The sequence below is a fragment of the Cinclus cinclus genome, chromosome 19 (genome assembly GCF_963662255.1).
Source record: "Cinclus cinclus chromosome 19, bCinCin1.1, whole genome shotgun sequence".
NCBI classification, from domain to species: Eukaryota; Metazoa; Chordata; class Aves; order Passeriformes; family Cinclidae; genus Cinclus; species Cinclus cinclus.
In genome coordinates this window covers 2,951,758-2,972,750 of record NC_085064.1, presented here as the reverse complement: position 1 = coordinate 2,972,750, position 20,993 = coordinate 2,951,758, and the positions used below count along the sequence as shown (strand labels likewise).

The window sequence follows — 20,993 nt, the reverse complement described above, 5'->3', positions numbered from 1 at the left end:
ACAAAGGAGTGGCTTTTGGGAGGTGGGAATGGTGCTTGTGGTAGCAGAACCCCAAGAGTTTTCTTTGCTGGTGTTTGTGGTCAAGAAGTGGAATCTTTCCTTGTGTAATGAAATGTGTGTCAAGGAGCACCTCTGGAATTGGAAGAGCCAGGGCTCCAGTGGCAGTGTCCTCATCCCAGCCCAGTTCTCATCACTTGTTGAGAAAAGAGAAGTCTGGTGGTTTGGAGCAATAAGAAATACCTCTACACATCACTGACCACGCTGGGGAACAAAAGAGATTATACTGAGTGGCAATAAATTCCCACACGTGGTACCAAGGGACTGCAGCACAAACCTCTCAAGGCTGAAGCTGCATAAAAGCAGTTCCAAAAGCAGATTTTATTTCCTGTTTGTAGTGCCCATGACAGCCCCAGGGAGGGCAAAGAGTGGGCAGAGCCCTGTCCCCCCAGAGCCAGCTCCGGGGAGTGTCCAGAAAACTCCTTTTCCCTCCTGAGACACCAGTGAATCCTGTATTGCAGCAGGTACATGGAGCCATAAACTCAGCTCATCTAAAGCTTGTAAAGCTGCCCTTTATTTAATGACTGCTGGTTCATATCTTCAAAAAATACACAATGCTAATTCTTCTTTCCAGTCCGAGCACAAAACTTGTTAATTTGGATATTAAGTGATTAAAACACTTGTTTTTTGTTACGGCTCTGGTGAGTTACAGATCCTGGCTGCAGTACCACAGCTGTCAGATAAATAAGAAAAAGGGTGTATTGCTTCATTTTTTACCCCACTTACTGTTTTTGGGTGCTTTGGGAGCAATCTTCAAGGATCCTCAAGGGACAAGAAGAACTCCCTTAATTTTTTAGTCCCAGTTCTTTGGTGCTATTTTAAGAACATGTGTTTTGACATGTAGCTACTCTTTATACAAGGTAGAAACACATCATCCCTGCCCCCATTTCTCTTATTAATGCAGAAGCTTTTTAATTGCTCTCCCCTTGAGCTGGTGATAGTTCAGCCTCATATAATTTTATCTGCAAACATAAAAATCTGCCTTTCAAAAGACAGTAGAAAGAGATTGTTTAAGGTAGATCCAGTGTGGTAAAATGAGTCATTTTTAGGATGGTATTTTGAATTTGTACAGGTGTTTCTTTTAAAAAAATGTATTTGGTCTAACCTCTGAACACTTAGGTACACTACATGCCAAACTCTTCAAAGGAACTGGTTTCAAGAATAAAATTGAAAGGGATGAAATTGAGGCAAGAAAGAAGAGGTGGGTGTTTTCAGATGGAGTGGGAATGTATGTGACAGAATCCACTGTTTATATTTTTAAGAGGCAGCCTTATCCCTAAATCACGCCACCTGCAGAAAAATCTGTGGATAAAAATATATGTAGCATTGTCACAAGTATTTCTCTTCATTCAGTACTTTGTTATTCTCTCATTTCAGGAGAAGAAAGGGAAGTTCTAAGAAGCTCCAGCTATTGTCTAGAGTCTCAAACGAGAATCACAGCAAATGAAAGAGGGTTGCTTATTTATTTTCAGGTGTTAAATCTTTGAAATGTTAACTTTTCAGGCCCATTTCTGCTCAGTTCATTTCTCTGTTCCAATTTATTGGTGTGTTTGCAGCAAAGAGGGATCTACCCAGCTCTTATCACAAACAGGGAGTTATTTCTCACATGTGAAGAGGATCAATTGCAGTGGTGTTTGGACATAATGTTACACTCACTATTTATATTTTTAGCAAACAGTTTGAATAATATTATGTTCATTTTTAATGTTATGTTACACTTCTAAGGTGAGACTGTTTCTCATCCTTAAACAGGCAAAGTAGTTTCTCTTAAAAACTCATTTTTAAGCCAAAAGTGTTCAGGTGTTCTTTCAGTGCAGTCACTGTCCAACTGATGCAGTTTCTTTGCTTGTACCTACAGTTGTTTCAATAAAACTTGAGAAAAAAATCTTTTTGATTACTTGTCATTATTTATTTTCTTAAAACTTTGTCATTTTGAGAGAGAAGAAACATGAACTTTCTACAAGAAATCCAAAGAGTTAACGAATACCTCTGGAAAACTTGCAGACTGATTACTCATTAAACAGTAGAGAAGCAATTTAGATCTTAATTTTTAATGAAAGTGATACATGAGGCAAGAGTGTAAAAGATCACTAGTGACAGAGAAGGGGATAAACACAGAATTTATGTACTTTTAGTATTTCCACACCGCTGATAAATCAGGTAAAATGCTTCACACGAGCTAGACTGACACTTAACCACAGAAAAATCTTTTAATACATTACACCTAATACCATTCCCTGTGTAATCTAAGGGGTCCATTCAGTAGCAGGGCTGGCTGTGGCAGTCAGACAGGAGCTGCAGCGCTGTCCTGGCTACGGCGGCTGGTCCCTGCAGTGCGAGGGGCCGCTGGGGTTGTAGCTGGGGTGGAAATCCAGGTGCTCGTAGGCGGTGATGAAGGTGTCGGAGCCGGTGCAGTGGCTCTTCTCCAGGGACGTGTTCAAGCTATCGTTCCTGTACATGCCGCTCTTGGCCAGATGATCCGAAAACTTGCGCGGCATGGAGTGGAAGGAGTTCTGCGGATGGCGAGCAAAGGGAGTTTGGGGGAAGGGGGTGGGATGTTTTAAATACCGACACGGCCAGCACCTGCAAAACCCGGCCGCAGCGGGGATGGGCACGGATAATCCGGGACAGCTCCCCGGGTCACGTACCGGCAGCTCGTGCACCGTGGGGGCTCTGCTGCCGTAGGTCTGGTTGAGGGTCCGAAACCGGGGGTGAACCGGGGGCTGCCTGCGGGGGGAGAGCACAGGTAACGCGGGGAGCGGCGCGCCGGGGCCGCGCCGGGGCCAGCGCTCACCCATAGCCACGGCACAAGGTGAGCTCCTGGAAACGCCGGGGTATCCCCGGGCTGCGGCCGGACATGGCGGAACCGGACCGGACCGGACCGGACCGGACCGGACCGAGCCGAGCCGAGCCGAGCCGAGCCGAGCCGAGGGGATGGAGCGTTACCCGGCGGCGAAACGCGGAGAGCGGAGAGCGGTGCGAGCAACCGCCCCGGGGAGAGCGGAGAGCGGAGAGCGGAGAGCGGGCTGCGCTCCGCCCCGCAGGAAGCGGAAAGCGCCTCTGACCTTCCCCTTCTCCTTCTTCTCCTCCTCCTCCTCCTCCTCCTCCTCCTCCTCCTCCTCCTCCTCCGTGCCCTGCGGCGGGCTCGGAGCATGGCGGTGCTGCGGCTCCTGCGGGCAGGTGATCGGCGGGACCCGGCTCGGTTCTGTTCGGCTCGGAGCGCTCCGGGCCGCCCGTTTGACCCGCGTGTTTCTCTCCCGCAGCAGCCCCGCGTCTCTACAGCACCGTCCCGGCCCCGGCCCCGGCCCCGGCCCCGGTCACAGCCCCGGTCACGGCCCCGGCAGGCAGCCGGCCCCGCGGTGAGTGCTGCCGTGCACCCCCAGAACCGGGCACTGCATCCCTGGCATCCCGGCCCTTGAGCGATGCCCGTGCGGGGTCACCGCTCGTGGTGTCACTCTGCAGCCCCGGCTCGTCCCCCCAAGCACGGTGATTGTTTCCCCTCTCTCAGCTAAGGATGACAAGCTGCTGACCGAGCCTCTCCGCCACCCCGACTTCTTCAACCTGAAGGAGCTCTTCACCCTGAAGGATCTCTTTGATGCTCGGGTGCACCTAGGCCACAAAAAGGGATGTCGGCACAGGTGAGTGGTGCTTTTCATGATCCGGTTGACATCAGGAATGCTTCCCCAGACCACATTTGCTGGATTGGTTTGAACCTGGAGCTGCTCACACAGGACAGGTTACAGGGATCTCCCCAGTGTGGGCACTGAGAGAGTGTGAGACTGGGACAGACACTGGGTACGAGGGCTCTCTGCAGAGAGCACCTGGTATTCTGCTCTCTGCAGAGAGCACCAGCCAGCAGCTGGGGCATGGGATGGTTCCTGCGGGGCCCCACACATCCAGAAACTCTCAGTGCCCACACACCCCATCCCCGTGCCCCCTGCGCCGCCCTCCCGCTGCCCCCGCAGGTTCATGGAGCCCTACATCTTCGGCTGCCGCCTGGATCAGGACATCATCGACCTGGATCAGACCATGCAGCACCTGCAGCTGGCCCTCAACTTCACGGCCCACGTCGCCTACCGCGGGGGCATCATCCTGTTCGTCAGCCGCAAGCGCCAGTTCTGCCACCTGGTCGAGAGCACGGCGCGGGCGTGCGGGGAGTACGCGCACACCCGCCACTGGCAGGGAGGGCTCCTCACCAACGCCCACGTCCAGTTCGGCCCCGGCGTCCGCCTGCCCGACCTCCTCATCTTCCTCAGCACCCTCAACAACGTCTTCGAGCCGCACGTGGCCATCCGGGACGCGGCCAAGATGAACGTCCCCACGGTTGGGGTGGTGGACACGAACTGCAACCCGTGTTTGATCTCCTACCCCATTCCCGGGAATGATGACAGCCCCGCGGCCCTGGAGCTCTACTGTAAGCTCTTCAGGATGACCATCATCCGTGCCAAGGACAAGAGGCGGCACAGCGAGGCCATCGAGCAGCTGCGGAGCAAAGCCCAGGGTAATTAGAGCCCTAGGGATGGGCTCGCTGCCTCTGCTCCAGTTATTCCGTGGGACTGGCTCTGTGTCCAGAGCTTTTGGCACAGCTGGCTGGCTGGGGAAGGGACCCCGCAAGTCCTGTGCACGGCGATCCCACAGCTGTGGAGGGTTTCTAGCTCTAAAAAATTGTCCAGAGCAGTGCAAGGGAAATTGGAGCCAGGCCATCCCCTGCTCCTGCCCTTGAGTTTGTCACTGTTGCAGGGAGGTGCTGCTGTCCTGAGCTCCTGATCTCACCCGAAACCACTTGTATCTTGTGTCTCTTCTGAGCAAATAAAGGAATTTATCCCCATGATCCTTTCTGGGTTTTTTCCTTGTGGAATGGGATGGGGAGTGTGGCTAGGGCAGTCAAGGCAATGGGAGGGAAAGGATGTCCACAAGCTGGGGACATTTCAAGGTGGCTGAAGCAGGGGGAGAGGGTCCCCGCTGGAAGTTGGAGGGTCCCTACTTTGTCCCGGGACACATTGGGAGTCCAACCTTTGCTACCATGGGAGGTGGGGGACTCCAGGAGCAGCTGAGAAAAGGGATAGAGGGATATCCATCCCTTAGTAGCCTTGTGTCTCTGTGGGAGGCCCTAAAGTAGTCCTGGGCAGGGCTCCGTGTCCCATCCCATGTCCTGTTCTGTGTTCCATACAGTGTCCCGTACAATGTCCCATCCCGTGTCCCATCCCATTATCCCATCCCATCCCGTATCCCATCTCATGTCCCATCCCATATCCCATCCCGTATCCCATCCCATATCCCATCCCATATCCCATCCTATATCCCATGTCCCATCCCATATCCCATCCCCTATCCCCTATCCCCTATCCCCTATCCCATATCCCCTATCCCATATCCCCTATCCCATATCCCCTATCCCCTATCCCATATCCCATCCCGTATCCCATATCCCATCCCCTATCCCATATCCCCTATCCCCTATCCCCTATCCCCTATCCCCTATCCCCTATCCCATATCCCCTATCCCCTATCCCCTATCCCATATCCCCTATCCCATATCCCATATCCCATCCCGTATCCCATATCCCATCCCATGTCCCCGGCCGCAGTCCCAACCCCTCCCTCTCCCGGCTCTGGGTCCTCCTGCCCGCCAGGGGGCGCTGGCGGGCGGAAGAGCGCCGCTCGCCCGCGCCCGTTCCCGCACTATATAAGCGGGAGGCGGGAGCTCTGCCGCCCTTTCTGCGGGCGCGGGGCGGCGGGAGCGGAGCCACGGCATTGCCTCACGGGGACCGGGCCCGGCCTCGGCCTCTCCCGGCGGCAAACCCCGCGTCCCTCAGGGGCAGGAAGCCTGTGCTGGTTGAGGCGGCTCCGCAGCTGCGCCTTCCCCAGCCATGTTACGGCGAGGTTCCCTCAGGGCCGGAGCCGCTTCCCCCGGGCCCCGGCGCTGGGCGGCGGCAGGACACGAGCGAGGTGAGGGCACGGGAATGGCGCTTCCCCCTCAGAGCCCGCCCCGAGCGGCCCCGGCGCTCTGTGGGCTCCGGGAGCTGCCGCGTGCGCTGGAAATCGGGCATATCGTGGAATGCACGAGGAGATAAAAAAAAAAAATATATATATATATACACATAAACTATATTTTGGAGTGCACAAGGAGAAAAAAATATATACATCTAAACACACACTAACTATATATATTGTGGAATGCAAAAGCAGGAAAAAAAATTACATATGCACATTAACTATATATATTCTAATTAATTATATATATTAATATAGACTACTTTAGTAATTGTTATGTAATATATTTAAAATTATGTTGATATATAATTTTGTGTTATGTAAATAATATAGTATATGGAACTAATATATAATTGAATATGTAATATTTAATTATTATTTAACTATACTAATATTTAATGATATATTCATATATAGTACTTTAATATAAAGCATACACAACTATATATATTTTAATATGCCCTCCTGAAGAAAGGAAGAAAATTTAGAGCCTTCAGGAAAATGTTTTCAAATATTTCAGTAGCTAACATGCAGTAGCTATCCTTTTAGCTGTTGTAATTTTCTGGTTTTCAGATGAGTGGTGTGTTTCACAAATTAAAAAAAAAAAAAGGTTGTTGGGTAATTATTGACAGTATTTTTCCTGTTTCTTTCTTAGCCTGGCAGTGGACAAAAGCATGAGGTGACTTCAGAAATGTAGGGTGGTCCTTCAGAAAAACGCTGCCCAAGCAAGCTTCAACCTTTCTGACTGTAAGTGGGGTGCTGCATTGGGTATCTCCACGTGCAGCAAGTACCTTTGTGGCACTGCTTTTAATAGGTGATAAAAATCTTGTTTGTATAAATACCACAGAATCCCAGAATGGTTTGGATTGAAAGGGACTCTTTCCACTGTCCCAGTTTGCTCAGAGGAGCATCCACCCTGGCCTTAAATGCTTCCAGGGATGGACATCCACCCATAATTCCTTTTTTTTTCCCAGTCTTTCTGGGTTATTTGTGCCCCCCAGGCTGCCACTGGCGTTGCAGAGATGGCTGCTGTGGCATCTTTGTGTCAAAGAGTGGCAAGAGAGACCCAGGCTATGTTCTACGCTCGTTTGTTCTGCACCCCGTGAGCACTCAGAGTGATTGATAGCCTGACATCGTTAATCAGCCTGATGGGAGACTGGGGAAGAACTAACTGTGGGCTGCTGGGAATGTGAGATCTGGCTGTACCAAAATGGGAAGTGCTGCTCTGAGCAGCAGAGGGTTTTTTGATCCGGGAGTCACCAACTTTAATCCTATCAGAAAATCAAAATACACCCGTGCTGTTAATTGATATGTTTTAAATCTCTGTTTTCAGTGAAACAGCAGCGGTGTAACCAGGCTCCGGGGTGTGGCTAAACCCTGTCCATGTGTTTCCCACTTCCCCAGGGGCAGCCCTGAGCCCTGGCAGACCCGGAGGAGCCCCAGAGCAGGTGAGCTGCAGTGCTGGGAGCTGCCCAGTCCCAGTCCCTGCCCCAGCTCGTGTTGCAGGCGTGGCTGCAGTGCCACGTCTGTGTCATTCGGTGGCAGACAGGAACAGGCGATGTCTTCCCTGGTGCTCTGAGCCCTGTGAGCTCTCAGGATTGCTCAACAACCTGACACTGATTGCTTTTCCTGTTCTCTTGCCTTTAATGGGGAACGCTGAAGGATGGACAGCTGACACTGTCCTTAAGTCCTCCTCCTAATCAGGGACACTTTCCACTCTCCCAGGTTCCTTCAAACCCTGTCCACAGGTGTCCCTATATCCAAATCGTGCAGTGTGTCACTGTCCCTTCTTGAGGGACACCAGAAACTGAGAGCAGCTGTGGGCACACAGAGATTGTGACCCCGAGGCTTAGCAGTGGGTAACGATGGGAAACCTCATTAAATGGCCATTACAGGGCCAAAGGTGCCTCAGTGCTGCACAGTGAGCCCTTTAATTGGCAAAAGTCACTGGCTTTGGGAAGGAATGTTAATAAGGTTGTGGGGATGTGGTTATGCTTGAGGATGTGGCTCTTTTATTTAAATTTCTTGACTTCTTTTAACCCTGCAATGCGTGTTTGGGGTTTTTCATCAGGCTTTCCTCACTCCAGGAGTCCTGCATGGGCACTGAGTGCTAATGAGTGTCTCTTTAGAGCTTCCCTGTGTGAGGCCCAGCAGAACCATGAACATCTTCCTGATGGCATTTACTGGAACTGCCCTTCCCCAAGCAGCACTCCTGGGCCATGAATATTGCTTCACTGAAGGAAAAACTGGCTCTCAGCTGTGGAAAACATGAATGTTTTGCATGAAAGTGGTTTAGAAAGAAATTTAAAATCTTTCTGCACATAGTACAGCCCTTCATCATCAAGGACTGGTTTGTGTCATGGCTTTAAAAGCTGGAATAAACCCAGATTTTTTTTCCCTGCACTATTAATAGCTTGGCTCTGCACCAAGGTTGGCAAACTCACCCTGGGATTTTTAGGGAGTGATGGAATAACCCAGAGCAGGCTCCAGCTATCCTGCTCTTAAACTACCCCTTTCCTAAACTCCCCCATCCAGATATTTTTCCAAAATCTTTCTGATGTCATGGCAAAGAGCTTCTCTTAAATTTGTGCTCTGGACTGAAGGAAATCCCTGTCTAAAAGTTTCCTTGTGAACCCTGACAACAGAGCCTTAAAATGTGGTTTCATTTTATATTTTATCTTTATTTCCTCTGGGAGGTGAAAAATTGTGACACAATCCCAAGACAATGAGGGCACTAGAGGCTGGATGGCAGGAGTTAATTAGCTCATTAATAGTGACTTCATTTCTCCCTTTTCCTGCCTGTTTTTCAACTTTTCTGACATTCTGGGGCTATTTTTTTTTTTTTTTTATTTGCAGATCATTCCTTGAGCTGCAGGATGTGTGACAAACGTGGCAGCTGAGAACTGGTTGGCAGCATCCACGTCTGAGGGTTTGGAGATTCCTAAAACTTGATCATCTGTGTTTTCTCTACATGGTTAAGAAGAATTTAAATTAAAAAAAAAACAAAAACTAAATAAAGATACCACCTACAAAACTTAAAGGATTATGCTGTGTGTTTGTAGCACCCCAAGTAATGCTATTTTTTAACCATTCTAGTATTTAAGACTTGGTGGATATGAAAATTTAGGATTGTTTTAAAGCAATTAAAGGTTTTTACCTCCATCCCCTTGGGCACCAAGGGCATCCAGTGAGATCAGATTGTCAGTCTTGAAGTGTCCTGGTTGTTTTTTTCCATCTCCTGTGGGGAATCTGGAGGAATTGGAGTGTAAAACAGCTTTGCCCTGACTCATTTCTCTCCTGTATCCCGGTGTGGTTTGTAAACTGCACTCACTTTGTGCTTTTTTTATTAGAGACAAGCAGAATTCCTGGCAGCAATTCCTGGGAGTGTCCCGGGGACACGGATTAAAGGAAAGATTGTTGTCACAAGTGTCTTCACTTCAATTAAGCTGTCAGGGCTAGGTCTCCCAGCTACAGGAGCCACCTATTCATAAATATTTAGAGAGGTTCTGATATTGGGGAACTGTTTTCCTCTACTTTTCCAGGTGCTTTGAGGGAAGGGAGCAGCAGGGATTTAGTGGGAGTAAACCAAGGAGGGAAGGATGAAAAATGGCTTTTCTGACACCCTGAGGAGGGGATTTTGGCAGGAGGAGATGGATTTGTCAGGGGAGCTGTTGCCATGGGGATGCAGGACAAGGGATGAGGAGCTGGGGTGGCTGCCTGGAGCCTCAGTTCTGAATTCCAGTGAGTTCCAGCCCTGGCTTTCCCTCGCATGCAGCTGAACCTGCAGCTGCACAGGACCTTGGCAGTGTCCAAACCCAATCCAGGCTGAGGAACCCTTCAAACACAGAATCCTGACGAGTGCTCAACTTTTCCATGGATACATCACATTCCAGAGGCAGCTCCTCTGCAAGGAGAACTCTGGTGGCTCTGCTGGATACAGAGCACTCCTGACACCACAGTGCCCCCGCTGAGAGGTGAGGAGGATCCTAAAAACCAACAGAAGGAAAATCCTGATCTTTCTCCCCGAAGAGCTCCTAGAGCTGCAGCCCTGGTGTTGCAGTGTCAGGTGTATTTTTGTTTTGTGATTGCACATCAGCTGTGAACGCTCATTTCCCTAAGGAATTGTTGGCAGCAGAACCAGCACATGCTCCAGCAGCAGGAATACGGCTGTGCTGGGAACAGAGCAACCTTGGGGGAGTTTATGCAGCTCTTCCTCCCTGCCCAGAGCTGTAAGATTGCTATAATTAAGCGTTTCAAGGAAACAGCCATAGTTGGAGCCCTGGGAGTGCAGACACAGCCAAAAAAAAAAAAAAAAAATTAAAAAAAAATGTCTGGAGACCTGCTAAAAGGCTTTGCCTGGAAATTCATTTTAATAATGAGAGAAGCACTGGATTATTCTGGTATTAACCTTCAACTTCTGCAGGGCAAACCCAGCTTAGTTTTTGGAGAATTAGACAGAGGGGTTGGCTTATCCCTGCTCTGAGTGTGGCGGGCAGTGACACCCGGAGCAATGAAGGGGTCACGACGGTTCGTGTTTAGCCCTTTGCCTTTAAGCCATCCTTGGCCTCGGCCGCTTCCAGAGCGGACACGTGAGGGAATGGCTTGTGCTGCCAATTCCAGACTGGGGGCAGGAGCAGCTGCGGGGAGCCTCTCACAAGCCACGGCATCACCGTCAGGATCAGGCACTTAAAAACGGAACCAAAGAACTGCCACGATTCTCCACGGCGCAGCAGACAGCTGATCTGCTTCCTGTGTGACAGCTGGATCTGATGGCAGATGACTCAGACACTTCAGGAGACTTCTGAATGGGGAAATCTACCTTTTCCTCCTTTTTAGATCACAAACAAACTGGTACTTAACAGGCTGCTGTTTGGCTATTGATGGACGGGTGTGATTCACGTAAAAGCTGTTTATTTACATCAGAGCCGTTCCTCAAAAGGAGATGTGACAAGTACAGCATGAATGATTCATTCCCATCGCTTTGCTCTGCTTTCCTGCTCATCAAGGAACAGTTTGATGCATCCAGCTGGGCTCTGCTTCCTTTTCCCTTTCTGTGTGTTCTTCCTCCCCCAAGCCTGCTCAGCCCAGCTCCGTGTCCCAGCTCTGCTCCTGCCGACCCATCCCTGATCCTGCTGGCTGGTGGAAGTCACGATGCTCGGTTTTCCATGAAGGAGAAGGGGCTGCAGCTCTGCTGAACTCCCTGTGCAGGGTGTGTTTTTCCTGGGGGCAAGAGGATGGAGAAACAGGCCTTCAGCCCTTGGACCTCACTCCAAGCTCACAGATTGGAAATTCCAGGGCCATGCTTCCCCCGTTAGGAATATTTGGTGTTGGAAATCTTCTTCCAGAGCAAGGTCTTGAGGTTGTTGAGCACGAGGGAGTGGTGCACTTCCATCTGGCTGGCCAGGCCACTGAGGGTCATGCAAGTTCGGAGCTGCTTCTGCAGCTCTTCCTTCAGCTCCAGGGGAGCTCCATAGAGCAGATAGTCCTGCAGCAGCCCACACACCTTGGCCAGGTTGGGCTGCACCATGTCACTCTTGCACTGCTTCAGGAGCTTGTCGCACGTGGCCGTGCAGTCCCTGCCGTAGGTGCAGTCCCCGTTCTGCTCACAGTGCCGGCCCTTGAGGAAGCCTCTGATTGTCATCTCCGTCGCCACCTTCCGCAGGTTGACCATTTTGAAGTCGTACTTGTCGTTGTAGCCCACGTTCCTGAGGCTGCTCTCGCAGATGTAGAAGCTCCCGTAGGTCCCGTGGAAGATTTCCTCCACGAACTCCAGGAGGCCGATGGCGATTTTGGCACGTCGGGGCCAGGCCGGAGCAAACCACTGGTGGATGAGCTGGTGGCCGATGGAAGGCAGCAGGGACTGCAGGAAAGGGGGGACATCCACCCCGTAGAGGGAGGTGTGGGGGATCTTCTCGGTGACATAAAGGTCCCCGCAGTGCCCCAGCAGCTTGGCCGTGTGCTCCTTCTCGTGCAAGGAGAACATGAGGAGGAACTCGTTGAGCTGAAGCAGTGCCCAGATGGATTTGGCTTCTGCCAGGGACACCTTCCCATCATGGTTCACATCTGCCATGGTGATGGTCCGGCTCACCAAGGCGGGAAGAGATGGCTGATCCCCCAGCTTGGACTGCAAACAGGACAAGAAGTGGCATCAGACCCTCACAGCTCTGTGTGTTTGTGTGTCAGGTCACAAAACCCAGCTGAAGGAGCAAAGAACCGAGCTGGGGAGAGGAGGAAATGGTGACACTCCAGAAAATCCAGTGCCACACCATGTGTGGGCAGATCCAGCTCCAACAGAATTTTGCCAGCCTCAGGGCTGCTCTAGACCCTCCTGCCAGAGCTGCCACCCCACCACTGCTGCAGAAGCCCCAAGAGGGGTAAATACCAGGTCACCAAATCAGCTCTGCCCAGCACAGATTCCCCCCACAGCTGTGGCACAGCCACCTCCGGGGATGCTGCTACTGAAATCTCTCAGATAAGAATTCATGGGAGAGAATGGAGCTTTGGAGGTTTTCCTTGTGACACTGGCACCCAGCAGTGGGTGAGGGGCATGGGCGGGAGGAGCTCTCTTCAAAGGGAAGGAAAAACACAGCTGGTGTTTCTGGCTCACAGCAGCCATCCCAGGCCTGTGGGATCACACGGGGCCCTGCACTGACCTTCAGGAAGTTGAGGAGCATTTCCTTGAACTCGTCCATCGAGGTCCCCCGTGTGGGTTTGTCAAAGAGCACCACGTCCCTCCTGGGCACAGAGTCCGGGTGGCTGTCAGCCCTCAGGGCTTCCCCGATGCCACATTTGATGATGACCTCCCTGTCCCTCCAGAGCCCTCTGTAAACCTGGAGCACAGGGAGGGGGACAGCAAGTGGAGGGAGCTGGGTTCTGGTTTAGGATGGGCAGAGGGGGACATCTGCAGGGTTTGATGGTGGTGCCCAGCCCCTGGCATGGGTGGGGGGCATAGACCTACCTGCTGGCTGGGGGAGGAGGAGAGGCAGTGCTGGAACAGGAGGCTGCGCTCCTCACACAGGTCCTTGCACGTGGAGCCAGAAATGATCCCTTTCTTGTACTGGTCACACTGGGGAGGGCAAGGAGTGACAGGAGCTCAGCAGGGACAGATTTCTACCAGCACTTAGGGATGGCTCAGTGCCTTGGGTGTGGTGGGGCTGGGCTGGCAAGGATCCCTGTGCTGCTGGAGGGACCTTAGGGATTTGTTCCTGGACAATGCTGCTGCAAATCCAGGGGTTTGGGAGAACTTCCTGGGCTGGAGGAAAGGGCAGCGTGGTGTTGGGTGAGGATGCACAGGCTCAGGTCGCTCAGCAGAGCAGCAGTCCCTCTTGTGAACCAGGCTGGCTCCAGGCCAGGGGGTGGCAGGGACAGGGACAGGGACAGGGACAGTGGCTCTGATTTGTGGCCGGGCTGGAGCTGGAGACATCCCTGGGCAGGGGAGGCTGCAGCTCTGCAGCTCCTCAGTGAGGGTACAGCAGCCTCAGCTGGAAGCTGGAGCTGCAGACATTCACTGCATCTTTTCCCTTTTGTTTTTTTTTTTTTTTAATGCTGTGGATGGGAATTAACCCTTGGACCTGCTCACAGGGGACACAGCCAGACACGGTGTCTGGAAGCCCCAGCTCAGAGCAGGAATTAGCTCCCAAGACCCCGCGGTCAGAGTCAGGCAGAAAATCAAATTAAACGATCGTCGCTGTTGTTATGGCAATTCCTGCCTCCCTCCTCTGCTGCGGGATTGATCAACGAGGCTTGTTCTGACACAGCCCAGCTCCCCCTCCTCACCTGGGCTGGGCTGAGGCCTGCTCCCATGCCAGGGGCACACGAACACAGAACATGCACCCCCCTCCAACCCCGAACAGGGGCAAAACACACAGAGCCAGGCTGTCACATGGAGCTCTGGTGCTTTCCTTAGGGCTCAGCAGCAGTCACAGAGAGGTACCATGGACTGAGTGCTCCCCTTTTTCCTCCTGCTCTGCAGAGCCCAGAGGGGACTGGTGCGATGCTGTCCCTGCCCCGGCATTGCAGCTTCATCTGCACAGACATGGACCTGCCCACATCTGCCCTGGCTGCTTCCCTCTGGCATCTCATTAAATTGTTTCACCGTCATCCTGGCAGGGTAAGGTCACCCCTCCTGCTCCGAGCTCCGTGAGATGTCAGAGACAGCACCAGGGCAGCAGCTGCCAGGAGGGCTCCTCCTCACAGCTTTGGGGCTTGGGAGGCTGGAAATGGGGTTCCCACAGCCCCTCTCAGCCAAGCACCCCAAAGAGGAGCCACGGGGCTGTGCTGCCACTCACGATGATCATCCGGCAGACGTGGCCGCGGCACAGCTCCGAGTAGGATGAGTAGTGCATGTAGGCCACCCAGCTGCCCACAAAGATGCCCAGCCACACCACCAGCAGGTACTTCACCTTGATCCCCGGGAGGCGGCCCTGCAAGGGAAAAGAAATGCTTTTGAAACCCTTTTTGAAGGGCAGGGCTTTCCCCAGGGCAGAGGCAGCTGGCCAAGGACGGCTTCTGCAGCACAAACTGGCCTGAGCACTGGGGAAACCTTCAGCCTTTTTTATATATATTCATCAGTCTCTTATGCAACTCCTGCTGCAAGTAGGTCACTTAAAATTCCCTAAAAGCAGGGGGGATTACAGGGCTGGGCTGCAAGGAGCTGGATGCTGTGTATTCCCGGGAGCTGTGGCCACTGTGCTAGCCTGGGGTACCCCAGTGGGGCTGCAAGAGCTCTGCTCCTGTTTGGGGAAACCCCTTTTATCAGAATCCCCCTTTACAAAACCCCATGAGCAGGGGAAGCTCCCAACAGCAGTTCACGTGTGGGAGTGGGTGAATAACAAACCTCGTGGGTTTGAATAACAAAGCTCACGGGTGATGCTCTGTGAAAACAACTCAGAGCCTCTCAGTAGGATTTTGTTCTGTTGGGTTTGTTTCTTCTCCCCTGACCGTGCAGCACTGCTGCCATCTGGCCTCCTGCATGAGAGGCTGCTCACCTGGCCGGTGGAATGGAGCAGACCCCAGCAGTGCTAAAGGGCAGGAAATGAATCCTTGCATTAAACAAACCCTTCTGTCCCATTTCTGTAGGTAATTCTTGGCCTTTGGCCACCTCCAAACCTTCCTCATGACCTGCTGCTGGGATAGAGCTGGATCTGGCCGGGTGCAACACCTTTAAAACCTGCCAGGGATCCTTGCTTGAGTCTTGTAGCCTAAAACCACTCCCCACCTCCAAAATGCTCCTCATCAGCTCCTCTACAGGAGCTGTCAGGGCTCTGGGAGCCACAGGAATGGGCAGTGAGGGTGAGAGCAGGCAGGTCTGCCTTGAGATCATGACATTTCTCCTATTAATTGGAAACCCCAAAGTGTGAAGCTGGCCAGGGTGCCTGGTTTGCCTGTCAAGCAATGGCACAGCTAATTAATGTGAAATTAAATTAAAGAAAAGCCAAGCACAGCCAGGACTTGGCAAAAATGTAGTGTGGGTGGCTGCTCCTGTGAGCTGAGAAGCAGCTCATGGCCCTGAAGTCAGACACACTGAGACCTTGAGATGCCCCCCAGCACAGCAGCCTCCCACATCTGCCCAGGGTGGGTGCCCTCAGCAAAGGGGCTCTTCCAGGGATTTCCCACTAGACATATGTCTTGGAAAACCCAGGAACAGACAAAATGTCACTTTTTACTTATTCTGACTTAGAGTCCATCATGTTCCTGTGGCAGAAGGGGGATCAGGACTGCAGCCTGAGCTCTGGGGAGATGGGGAGCTCTGGCTTCATCATCCCCTAAATGATGGAAAGATGTGGGAGTGGGGGATGCATTTCAATGAGACGTTCCCCTGAGCTTTGCTTTGCTTACATTTTGGATTTTGAGGGTTCCTCAGCACCTCAGTCTCAAGGCACAGAGGTTTCTCTCTCCATTGCCTTCCCTGCACTGAAGGGTGTTACCCTGTGAGAGTTGCTGTGTTTAGTTCTAGAGTGACTCTGGATGATCTGGAAGTGACTTTGGGCTGGGGCTGGCTTCAAAGGCAAAATGGATGCATCATCAACAAAATCCCGTTCCATCCCTGCAGCTCCCCTGGGAACACGGGGGTTGTTTCACAGCAGTCCCAGCTCTGCACCCACCTCCTGCCAGCACCCTCTTCCCACTGGGTATCCCCTCCCGTGTCCCCTCATCCCCTCCGGGATAACCCCTCTGGTCCAGGATCTTTGCCAGTCAGGGTTTCTCATCTCGGGGCTGCAGAGAAAACACCCATTTCAGCATCCCTGACATCCCTGGCTTCAGCATCCTTGGAGATCTGAGGGAGGTGCCCTGTCCCTCGGAAGCTCAGGGAAGAGGAGGGAAAATAAAGAAAGAAAGAGAAGGAAGGAGCCATCCCTGCCCTGCTGCATCGGCGGCTTCACCCAGCGTTGCGGGCTGCCGGCTGTGCTGCCCCGGTGCTCCCAGGCTCCGGCACGGCGGAGAGCGGCGCGGGTTATGCAACCGCTGCGGCCCCCGGTACCGCTCCAGACCCCCGGTACCGCTCCAGACCCCCGGTACCGCTCCAGACCCCTGGTACCGCTCCGGACTCCGGTACCGCTCCAGACCCCTGGTACCGCTCCGGACTCCGGTACCGCTCCGGACTCCGGTACCGCTCCAGACCCCCGGTACCGCTCCGGACTCCGGTACCGCTCCAGACCCCTGGTACCGCTCCGGACTCCGGTACCGCTCCAGACCCCCGGTACCGCTCCAGACCCCCGGTACCGCTCCAGATCCCCGGTACCGGTGCCCGGCCCCCAGCTCCTTGCATCGGCGTCGGGGGTGACCGAGGCGGAGCGTCCCTTTGTGCACGGCCGGTGCCAGGATGCAGAGACGGGCATCCCCGAGCCCGCATCCCCCATCCCGGCGCATCCTCCCTTTCCGCCGCATCCCCGAGCCCGCATCCTCCATCCCGGCGCATCCTCCCTCTGCCGGTACCTGCAGGCCCTTGGAGAAGGGGCAGAACAGCACCAGATGCACCAGCCGCCGGATCCTCCGCATGCTGCGGGCGCCCCGCGGCCGCGGGCCTCAGGCTCCGGGGGGCATGGCCGGGGCGGCCGCGGCCCCCGCACCGCCGCCGGGGCCGGGGGGGTCCCGGGGAAGGGGGGGCCCAGCCGCGCCTCCCGCTCGCTCCGCCGCAGAGCCCGGCCCGGCCCGCGGGGCTCGGCGGCTCCGCCCGGCGCGGGGCGGTGCGGGAGGCGGGGGCGTTGCTCGCAGCTCCGCCGCAGCCCGGGGAGCCGGGGGGATGCTGCCCGGCTCGGCCCCGCTGGGTGGAACCGAATCCAGCGCTCCGCATCTGGGTATCCCAGCCGGGGATGGGTCTCATGTTACAGCCCGGGGGTTCCATCCATCCGCGCGTCCCACTTGAGGATCTCTTCCACCCGGTCGGAGATCCCATCCCCAGGCTCGCTCAACCACACGGCCCTGGTTTGATGATCCTGGCAGAGCAGGGAGATGCTGATCCTACCTGGCCCCCAGCACTCACAGCAACTCCAAGTTTACTAAAAGCCGTTTTGGGTGACAGACGGCCAGACTCCCTCCTTGTTACCCATAGCAGGTAACCTGCGAGCACAGCTCGGGGGCTGCATCCCCTCAGGCCTGAGCCCTGCCATCACTGCTGCTGCTCCTCCTCGCTGTGTCCTTTCCCCATCCCGAATCACAGCAGCAGCACTGGCTGATCGTCCCTGTTTGCACTGCGGCTGGGCAGGGAAACCTCAGGGCAAGACAGGGGCTGCCTTGTGTCTGACAGGCCGGGGACAGCCCCATCCAGGGGGATCCTGTGTGCACAGGCAAGTTAGAGCAAGGTGGACAGAGAGCAAATAATATGATGGGAAATTATCTGGGAGACTCCACTTCAAAAAGAAAAGATCAGTCACAAGGTCATTGTTAAGATAATTCCTTGCTTGCTATCAGCAAATCTTCAGATTATCCATTTGCCCCCTTTTCATAGTTCAGGTTGTTCCTTCCTTTTGAATTGGGCTCAAAATGACCTTTGAAAACAAACTGGTCTCTGAGAGCCCAGATCCCTGCTCAGTGTGAGTGCCAAGCACCAAGTAATCAGGGCCTAATGAGCAAAAACCTTTGCTGGATTAATCTGAATAGTGGTGATGAACAAGGAGCATCATACCAAACTGAATGGAACCTCCCAAATCCTGCAGCGTGTTTGCTGCCTGCTTTTAACCCCGAGGAGGTCCCTGCTGCTGCAGTGCTGTGCCCTGACCTCCGCGTGGTCTGACATTGCCCACGGCGCGGCTGCAGTGACAGGGACAGTAAACATCACCTCGGCCACCCACAGCCCCCCTCCAGGCAGGTTTTACCATCCCACTGAAGCCAGAATAGTTCTCTGGTGGGTTCTTATTTTTAAGAAGTGTTAATTAAGACAGGAAAAAAAGAAGAGCCTCTGAGATTTATTTTTGATGGTGGGGTTGGTAACTTGGGAAACAGCAGGGACAGGAAGGTGCATTCCTGGATGCATTCCATGCTCCCTGCTCACCCTGCTCCTGCAGCTCCTTGTGACTTGAACCCTCATTTTGGAGACCAGGACTGAGGGAAGAATCCTCGATGGAGATGGGAAATTACACATCTGGGCCAGAGCTGAGGGTGGCTTGAAATCCACAGAACTCTGCTGCAGGGCTCTGCAAAATTCAGGGCTGGGTTGTCCATCGGATCTAATTAGGAATGAGCAGACCATCCCAAGCTGTAATATGCCAAGTAATTAAGTGATTAGTATTGATTGCTAGAATGCCTAACGAGCAGTTATCACTGAATGATTAATTAATCCAATCAAAAGAGTAATAAAAATTCTGCAGGTGTGATGATACCTTATATTAAATGCACAAGAGAAGTGAGATCTCTCCCCACACTGTCCATCTCTGGTGTCCATCCCAGGCACTGGGGATGCACTGCCTGAGCTGCTGCTCCTGTGCAAGGGATCTCTCCCCTCCCCAAAATTCCCCTGGCAGTGCCAAGATGGGCTCCAGCATCAGGCAGGCACCCAGAGCTCTGTAGCTTAAAGGTGGGGAAAATGCACCCGCAGGCGCTGTCAGCATCCAGGAGATGCTGGGATCAGTCAGTGCTCATCTCCTCTCTGGGTATTCTTTCACTCACTGCCTTGATTAAGTCGCTTCAGTTTCTCCTGGTCAAAGCCCTGTTAATCCCAGCTAAGCCCACAGAGTGCCGCACGCTGGCCTCTGCTCACTTCCCTGCCAGGCGGTGGCTCTGCGGGCACGTCCCCAAGAGCACTGTGCCCTCGGGACACGGGAGCTCGCAAGGCAGCCACTGGAGCGGTCATTTGCTGGCCCGTAATATTTACCTGATTAAATGATAATGAGTAAATGATCTCCAGCCAGAGCTCTGGCAGGGACCTCCAGCCACACATCCCCTCGTCCCCTCCAGAGTGCTCTCTGCTGCCCGCTTTGCTCTGGGTGGGATGTCAGAGTTGGATGACAGCTGGGGACAGCACAATGCCATCACCTGCAGTGCCCAGAGCTGCTGCTCGGCAGCAGGGTGCAGAACCCCGAACCAAAATAGGGGCACATGCTCACACCCCTCTCCTTTGCCATCAGGATCGGCTTTGTAGCCACAAACCAGAGGGATTGCTGCCCCGGGTGGGCTGTGATGGCACCCGGCATTCTCAGGCAGCGCTGCAGCTCCGGAGATGATGGATCCAGGCTTTAATGCTCTTTTCTGTGTATCTTTGAAGGATTTGAGGCTGATCGCCCGCGCTTCCTGCGTGGCATCCACAGCTGGCTCTGCACAGCCCATCAGCTGCCTCTGCTGCCTGCCGGGCCCTGCGGGGCTGAGCACATCGGTTATAATTAGAAATGCTAATCAGCTCTTGTGTTTCTGGCTTGACAGCCCTGCCACCCCCAGCACAATCTTCCCTCCAATCTGTCCTGTGCTCGCCCCCTCCGCTTCCTCTCTGAATCCCTGCTACTTGTAATTAAGCACTACGAAGTTAAGAGGAGGTTGAATGGGGGTGTTGGGACTCGTCGGGTGCTTTGGGCCAGGATTGCAGCCCCTACAGAGCTCCTGGCTTGCTGAGAACTGTTTGGGGGTCTCACCTCTCACCCTTCATTCACCACCAGCCCCTTGGGCTGGGGACTCCCCAGGGATGGCCCTGAACTATGATGTGGAAGAGAGGGAAGCTCAAAGGCAGTGCTGGGGTTAAAGGCAAAGGGTGGTGGCTGAGGCTGGGAGCCCTGCGGTGCTGGCTCTGGAAGGGGAGCTTCTCTCATTGGGATTTCCATCATGTGCCAACCGTGGGTGCTTCCCAGCCAAGGAGGAAAAAGAGTTTGAAAAGGAGCTCAGAGAAGGGGGCTGAGCAAGCAGATCCCTGCACTGGCTTAGATTATGGAGTTATTCGTCATCAGGGCTTGCTCTGGGAGACACAGCCGAGGGGATTCCTGCCCCTGGCAGCCCCCAGCCCCTCCACGTGAGAGCCAGGGCATGACTTTCACCCTGGGCATTTGGCACCAAATTCAGGCTTGGCCAAGGAGACATTCCTTATAGTAGGCACGGGGCTCAGCTGGCCTCAGAGGAGATGGAGATGCACAGGTGGGATGAGCAGCTCTGGACACAGTTTTTAAGTCAACATTGACCTTCCAGGCACTCCCTGTTTATCAGCTTCAGTGAGGAGACAGGCTGCAGTTTGGAGGGTTGATGTGCAGAAGGTTTTCATGCTGCAGTTTGGAGGGTTGATATGCAGAAGGTTTTCAAGAAGGCAGTGGCTGTCTGGGCAAAGGAGAAGCCCCCTCACGTCCTCTGCCCAGGGACCTCATGCTTCACATGGGGCACACCTGCTCACTGCAGCACCTCTCAACATGTGAACCAACAAAGGGTTCTCCCTCCTTAGTACAATTTCTCCCTGGAGAAAGGGAAATAAGAGAAATAAGGAGTTATCACAAAAGAGCAGGAGGGACAGGGCATGGTGGCTTCAATGACGA

At 53.5% G+C, this 20,993-nt stretch overlaps 2 protein-coding genes, 2 long non-coding RNA genes and 2 other non-coding genes across 7 annotated transcripts; 4 read left to right on the top strand and 2 right to left on the bottom strand.

Annotated features, from left to right (window-relative positions):
* Nucleotides 1-2,554: 2,554 nt before the first annotated feature.
* LOC134051768 (uncharacterized) lies at nt 2,555-3,059 on the bottom strand. Its single transcript, XR_009933810.1, has 3 exons — nt 3,004-3,059; nt 2,706-2,784; nt 2,555-2,570 (listed from the first exon to the last, which is right to left on the bottom strand). It is a non-coding gene; the product is annotated as an uncharacterized LOC134051768 (long non-coding RNA).
* A 135-nt stretch (nt 3,060-3,194) lies between these two features.
* On the top strand, nt 3,195-4,888 carry MRPS2 (mitochondrial ribosomal protein S2). 2 transcript variants are annotated; one of them, XM_062505739.1, is made up of 4 exons: nt 3,195-3,237; nt 3,324-3,416; nt 3,566-3,695; nt 4,023-4,888. In XM_062505739.1, the coding sequence occupies exons 1-4, from the start codon at nt 3,210-3,212 to the stop codon at nt 4,564-4,566; spliced, it is 795 nt and encodes a 264-aa protein (XP_062361723.1). In that variant the 5' UTR covers nt 3,195-3,209; the 3' UTR covers nt 4,567-4,888. The 2 variants fall into 2 exon arrangements, with proteins under 2 accessions (XP_062361723.1, XP_062361722.1); XM_062505738.1 differs by having other exon boundaries at nt 3,197-3,237; nt 3,321-3,416.
* A 749-nt stretch (nt 4,889-5,637) lies between these two features.
* On the top strand, nt 5,638-9,069 carry LOC134051769 (uncharacterized). The gene is made up of 4 exons (XR_009933811.1): nt 5,638-6,006; nt 6,707-6,798; nt 7,385-7,499; nt 8,908-9,069. It is a non-coding gene; the product is annotated as an uncharacterized LOC134051769 (long non-coding RNA).
* Nucleotides 7,053-7,186, top strand: LOC134051883 (small nucleolar RNA SNORA17). Its single transcript, XR_009933817.1, has one exon. It is a non-coding gene; the product is annotated as a small nucleolar RNA SNORA17 (small nucleolar RNA).
* LOC134051882 (small nucleolar RNA SNORA17) lies at nt 7,536-7,669 on the top strand. Its single transcript, XR_009933816.1, has one exon. It is a non-coding gene; the product is annotated as a small nucleolar RNA SNORA17 (small nucleolar RNA).
* Nucleotides 9,070-11,362: 2,293 nt separating the features above from the next.
* On the bottom strand, nt 11,363-17,049 carry DIPK1B (divergent protein kinase domain 1B). The gene is made up of 5 exons (XM_062505736.1): nt 16,987-17,049; nt 14,340-14,474; nt 13,010-13,117; nt 12,705-12,881; nt 11,363-12,175 (listed from the first exon to the last, which is right to left on the bottom strand). Exons 1-5 carry the CDS (start codon nt 17,047-17,049, stop codon nt 11,363-11,365), a joined length of 1,296 nt encoding a protein of 431 aa, XP_062361720.1.
* Between the last annotated feature and the right edge of the window lie 3,944 nt (nt 17,050-20,993).

Coding starts and splice junctions, on each gene's coding strand:
- MRPS2 (XM_062505738.1), top strand. CDS start 3,210: ATGGCGGTGCTGCGGCTCCTGCGGGCAG. Junction 3,238..3,320: donor GCTGCGGCTCCTGCGGGCAG/GTGATCGGCGGG, acceptor TCTCTCCCGCAG/CAGCCCCGCGTCTCTACAGC. Junction 3,417..3,565: donor GGCAGGCAGCCGGCCCCGCG/GTGAGTGCTGCC, acceptor CCCCTCTCTCAG/CTAAGGATGACAAGCTGCTG.
- DIPK1B (XM_062505736.1), bottom strand. CDS start 17,049: ATGCGGAGGATCCGGCGGCTGGTGCATCTGGTGCTGTTCTGCCCCTTC. Junction 13,118..14,339: donor ACGTCTGCCGGATGATCATC/GTGAGTGGCAGC, acceptor TGCCCTCCCCAG/TGTGACCAGTACAAGAAAGG. Junction 12,882..13,009: donor CCTCCTCCCCCAGCCAGCAG/GTAGGTCTATGC, acceptor CCTGTGCTCCAG/GTTTACAGAGGGCTCTGGAG.